General features: G+C 39.6%; 1 protein-coding gene across 3 annotated transcripts in view; it reads left to right on the top strand.

The window, feature by feature from the left end:
* Positions 1 to 6000, top strand: part of ttyh1 (tweety family member 1) — a 36103-nt gene that overhangs the window by 13327 nt on the left and 16776 nt on the right. For all 3 annotated transcript variants that reach the window (XM_015381245.1, XM_015381246.1, XM_015381247.1), the window contains exons 4-5: positions 1751 to 1862; positions 4501 to 4838. In XM_015381245.1, the coding sequence (XP_015236731.1) occupies positions 1751 to 1862; positions 4501 to 4838 (450 nt within the window). The remainder of the gene's footprint in view (positions 1 to 1750; positions 1863 to 4500; positions 4839 to 6000) is intronic.

Genomic DNA, 6000 nt, shown 5'->3' on the forward strand with positions numbered 1-6000 from the left:
GACAGTAATTTGTGAAACTGAATTAAGCTTTTTAAAAGATTGTTAATTAATTACATAACTTTTTCACCAAGGGCCATGTTGGTTAGCGTTTTTCCTCTAATGCTAATCCCAATGCTGATTACAAACATTTAACTGGGGATGTGTTGGACCAGAACAAAAGAGGAAATGAAGATGCAATAAACCAGGGACAGCTCATCTTTAGTGGCTGGAAATTGCTTATAATGTTACCACAATGTCTGGCTGTTCTTCTGCATTGCTGCGTATAAGCTAACAGCAACATTTAGACTTAGATGCAGCCACATTGTCTAAAAATTGAAGTCAGCATCGAAGTACCTCAGCGCATTAGTGCTAAGCTGGCTCTAAAAGACTAACCCGAATTGTGTCAACTTATTTTCTAAAAAAAATACTGTCGATGAGTCATAGGAGAGTCATTTTAAGCAACATTCTGTCTTAATTATCTGTTTGATCATCATGACAGAGCACAAAATGAGAAAATCCCCCCAAAAAGCATGATGCTCAGATGTAGTAAGGTGATGAGATTGAACTAAGCATTAAATGTTCTAAGATCCATCTGTAAATCACCAGTAGCCCATCATCATCATCTCCATCCTGATGTGGTTTTCACTTTTCCCAACAGTCATGTTATTTTCCTTTTTCCAAACCACTGCCAATAACAGAATTACGTGTGCGGAGCTTCCCCAGTGCACAAACCGCTGGTCCTTTCCCAACCAGCAAGTCCCCGCCGACTGTGCTTTCATTGAGTCTGCACATTGTGGTTAACGTACAGTGCTCACAAATGATCTGCAGATTGTGGTTACTGTACAGTGCTCAGAAACGCTGCTTGACATCTGTCCAACACGCAGCTCTTGTATAATGGAAGAATGAGTCACTCAGGGGAAGCTTGGTTGTGCATCTAAAGCTGTATCCATCTGTGTAGCACAAGAAAATCAAAGTGCACATTAATGCTTTTAATACTCATTATGTTCCACTTCCTGCACCTTTATATGAGTTCAGAACGTATTGCTGTAATGTAGGATGTAGTTTGCAGCAGATTGGATTTTAGCTGCCATAATTTTATCTTCATTTACAGACTGCATTTTGATAGAGTGGTTCATGTCTGCCCCTCATGGGCTGCAATGAAAGATTAGATCTCATCCTCACTGATGCTCAGAATGAAAGGTCTCCATGCATAAATATGAAATTTAATGTGCAATATGCTTATTATAAGGCCTCGGATTGTGGCCTTAACTCGGTTGTAGCAGCATTGGTTTACTTTTGCCAGGCTGAGATGAAAAACACACATTCCACCATTTTCCCCCGCTTGCTTTCTAATCTGGGTCACATACTTTGTGGGAGATTGGGTCATACCATTTCTCCTGGGTTTGAGGGGATTTGATGAACATCTGGCCTGGGCCTTAATCTGAATATCTGAATAACAGAGAAATGTGTAAACACGTCTCTGTGTTTTATTTTTGGAATATTTTCCCCCCTTTTCCCTGGAGCTTAAGTGTTAACTGCAAAGATGCAGATTCCTCATTTTGTTCCTGCAGCCATCCGTTTATTTCTTTCCCTTTGCTTGACTCTTGGTATGCTCATCCAAAGCACTTCACATCTTACTTGTGTCGCATTCATTTAAAATGTACACATTGAATTAAACATAACATTTATGTGCTTTTACTGCTTTATGGCTGTCGCACATTCACCAACAGTGTTCTCATGCTTTTTTTTTTTCACCCCCCCCTTTTTACAGTGTTGCCATAGGCATCGGTTTCTATGGCAACAGCGAGGCTAACGATGGGATGTATCAGTTGACCTCGTCTCTTCTCACAGCCAATTACACGCTTGCTTCCATCGATCTGCTGGTGAGTGCTGCTTCCCCGCCAGGATAATGTCATGCAGGGTGTATGTCTGTGCTGCTTGATGCCGTCTGGTTGTTTGTTTTTTTGTTTGTGCGGGAGGGAGGGACAAAATGTTTTCCTGCTCACTTGTGGTTATGCCCACAGAGGAAGAGATGCAGATGCAAACTTATAGATCTCCACTGTGGTCTGGCAGTGTTGTTTGAGTCAGACAGCTAAATGTCATACATTCACTCCATGCATGACACAGGTCAGGAGAACAGTGCGGTGGAGTGACGGCAGAGGCGGTTGGGGGAGTTACACTAACACAAATCAGATTTTTATTCTTTCATATATATCTATGTGCGTCATGAAATTCAAAAGCTTCACCATTATTTTTGCAGGATGATGTATGATATTTCATAAAGAGTGGTTTTTGTTCTTACAGTAAGATGACCTTTTATCACTTCATGGATGTGTGAGCTCTGCAGTCCCCTCAACCAAGCGTTTTTCCTGCCTCGGGCAATTTGTTCCAGACCTAAAAAAAAAAAATCATAAAGTATTCATCTGTTCAGATATGTAAATGAAAGTCCTTTAACAAACTTGTGAATGCTTGATTGATGGGGTGCCTAGCATTATTTGTATCTCCGGAACTTCATAACATTTCTCTACAAACCTCCCTTGTTGGAATTTCATAAGCCTGAGAATTACAAAATAGTAAAAAAATGTGGTGGGGAAAAAACTTAACAGAAGAACTTTTTTATTATTAAAAAAAATGGAAAATGTGGCAATATACTGTAATATGCCATATATATATCTTTACACATCTCTTGTATGGAATAAGTGCTCATTATTCTTTATACAAATTCTGAAAGTTTAGACAGACTTGATGTGAATTCAAGGTATTTATATATTGACTCATGTCACACTATGAACTATAGAAATACCTTCTCTTAACACTCTGTCCTCTGTGAGTAATTTAAACTATTCCAAGATCAGGTGAACATGCAGACAGTAGATATTAACAGTGGAAGTCTGTTACCCTGTCATAACATATATATACAATTATCACTGTAAGGATTGTTTTTTTAAGTTTTATGTGGAAAAAGTTTTTTTGGTAAAAGTGTTTCTTCTGCTCTGTTGATCTTTAAAATTCATGACATATTCTTTATGCATTTGAGTCCTTAAAATACCTGAACTTGTGCATTAAGACTGTCTGTTTGCATAATTTCTAAACATTAAAGGTATGGTGGGCAATTTTTGCATTTTTTTGAAAATAGTTGCGCTTTCTAGATCAACAAAAAAGCACATGCACAACCCTGTACCCGCTCCCGAGATGGAACGCCTGTTAAATACGTACGAAAGCATGCACGAGCCCATTTCTCCTCGTGCACACTCTGTTTAAAAGTTGCTTTTTGTATCCCTTATACAAGCTTACTTTTCAAAAGAAAATTAGCAGTTATTTCACTATGTCAGACTCACCAGAGCTAAGTGAAAATGGGGACGAGCACGTAAGATGACCTTACGTAAACATATCGCCACAATGATTGACAATTAGGAGGACCACTTATTTTGATGATCCACATGGAAAAAGAACATCCTCTACTATACCTTTAAATGTGATGTTATTATCCAACAATTGAGTACCCTTTTTACGTAATACTTTAACTTGAGCAATTTTTTGGATGACTATTTTTTAAAGGAATGTTGAAGTGGTGCTACTCTTACTTAAGTACAAGTTTTCGGTACTTTACACACCTGTGTGAACGGTACATTCGGATGCATGTCTTCCCATATCCAAACATCACTCTTTAAACTTACAATCTTTTTCTGTTAACTTAAACTTAGTAGGATTATCAGAGGAAGGAAAGCTTTAGTAAAATCTTCATTCTGAAATTATTTCCCCCTTTTTTAAATGAAACAGGGTTAAAATCAAATAGATTACTTTGAGCATCAGTGAAAAAAAGATACATGCTTTAAAGTCTGAGGGGATATGCATCTGATGACAACAGGACACATATAGATATGTGTTGGAACATACAGGCTTGGGGGAGAGAAAAAGACAATAGTCAATTTCATTCTGCTTTGACAACACAACACTTTCTCACCCAAAGTGTCCATAATTACAGTCAGAGCGATAATTAAATAGTTGAAACCAGAACTGTGATGAATGAGGCTGGATGAGCATCTAGATTTATTTTGCCACAGCACATCATGGAGGATTTTGAGAGAAGTTGAAAAAAAGACTTTCAAAATTTCAGTGTGATATTGGTTTAATGTATTAAAAGATGAATATCATTATAAGGCTTTCTGCACATTTTCATAAGTGTCGTTTGTAATTGGCTTGGTGCCGTATGACAGATAAGATAAGGGAAAAAAGCTTGATTCAGACTGTTTATCTGCAAACTCTGGTAGAAAAAAAACAGGTCAGCAAATCAATACAAATCTGGTTGTAGGGACATTTCTTTCCTGCTGGGAGCAGTTTTTTCCCCACTATCAAAAACATCAGCTCCATATGTTTTAAGTGCCAGCCATTAGCACTGTGAGGCACTCTATCTTCTCCTCTAACAACCTCTAGGGATTTTTAAGCATTAGAAGTATCAGCTCATTTGTCTTTAGGTTATCATAACTCCCCATAATGTTCTTCGTCTCCTCTCTCTCACAGATTTCAGACACAATTACTGGACTGCAGCTCTCCGTCTCTGGCCCTCTGACCTCCATGGAGGAGATGTTTTCTGGCAGCAAACCATTCTTGGTGTCAACAAGGAACTGCCGGAGGTTATCGGAGAACGTGATCAACCTTCTCTCCTCCATCTCCTTAGCTCGGACCAATGTAGAGCTGGTGATGGGGAACGACAGCACTGTCAGTGGGGCGTCGATCACGCCCCTGACACCGGTGCCACCCTCTGTTGCTCCGACCGTGGTGCCCACCAGCAGCTTGTTGCCCAACCCCTTTACCCCTGGTTGGGCCGCCACCACACTGATGGTCAATGAGGACTACAGGTGAGGCTACAGTCCATTGAAAAATATGGGTTATTTGGAAAAAAATAAATATATTTTCTTCAAACTGATATTTAGCGGCGGAAAATACTTGATATGTTTATGACCATCTTAAACATTACTCTGAAGGCGGCATCTTTTATTTTCACCTGTTTCTTATGCAGACAATACCAATAATCAGTTTCCTAAAAGATTTTCAAAAAAGATAAGTTGGTTTAAAGATCACTTGCAAAACGCTAATATACCATTCCAACACCGCATAAGTGAAAATAGTAAATAATAATAATAATAATAATATTACTACAACATTAAGGCAAGGCAAGGCCTATTTTATTTGTATAGCACAATTCAGTACATACAGACTATTCAAAGTGCATGAAATAGATAATAAAAAAATAAGAAAAATAAAAGCACAATAAAAGAAAAAACATTTGTAAAACAATTGGACCACAAAAAAGCAAAATAAAAGCAAATAACAAAAAACTTGATAAAAGCAGGCAGAGAAGAAAATAACACTCTCCTGTGCTCAGACTCTGACGGCTAATCTTGCAGCCCAGATAGGCATCTAAGATGTAAAATGTTAAAAGGTAAAATTTAAAGAATCTTATTTTAATCAAGAAATGAAATGAGATAACTACAAGACGAACTCCTCCCGGCTAATAAGTGGCGCACTCCTGCTTGCTCACCCGCGTTTCAACCTTTATTTTGTGCCATTTGCCTGTCGGTAACCTATTCCGCAACCTTAAATGTCCTAAAGGAAATTGTCTGCATGGCCTGGAAAGACAGTATCTGCATAGCCTGGAAAGACAGTATCTGGATGGCCTGGAAAGACAGTCTCTGCATGGCCTGGAAGGAGAGTCTCTGCATGGTCTGGAAGGAGAGTCTCTGCATGGCCTGGAAGGACAGCCTCTGCATGGCCTGCAAGGACATTGTCTGCATCGCCTGGAAGGACAGTCTGCATCGCCTGGAAGGACAGTCTCTGCATGACCTGGAAGGAGAGTCTCTGCATGGCCTGGAAGGAGAGTCTCTGCATGGCCTGGAAGGACAGCCTCTGCATGGCCTGCAAGGACATTGTCTGCATCGCCTGGAAGGACAGTCTGCATCGCCTGGAAGGACAGTCTCTGCATGACCTGGAAGGAGAGTCTCTGCATGGCCTGGAAGGAGA

This window comes from Cyprinodon variegatus, unplaced genomic scaffold (assembly GCF_000732505.1).
Source record: "Cyprinodon variegatus isolate N-32 unplaced genomic scaffold, C_variegatus-1.0 Scaffold229, whole genome shotgun sequence".
Classification (NCBI taxonomy): Eukaryota; Metazoa; Chordata; class Actinopteri; order Cyprinodontiformes; family Cyprinodontidae; genus Cyprinodon; species Cyprinodon variegatus.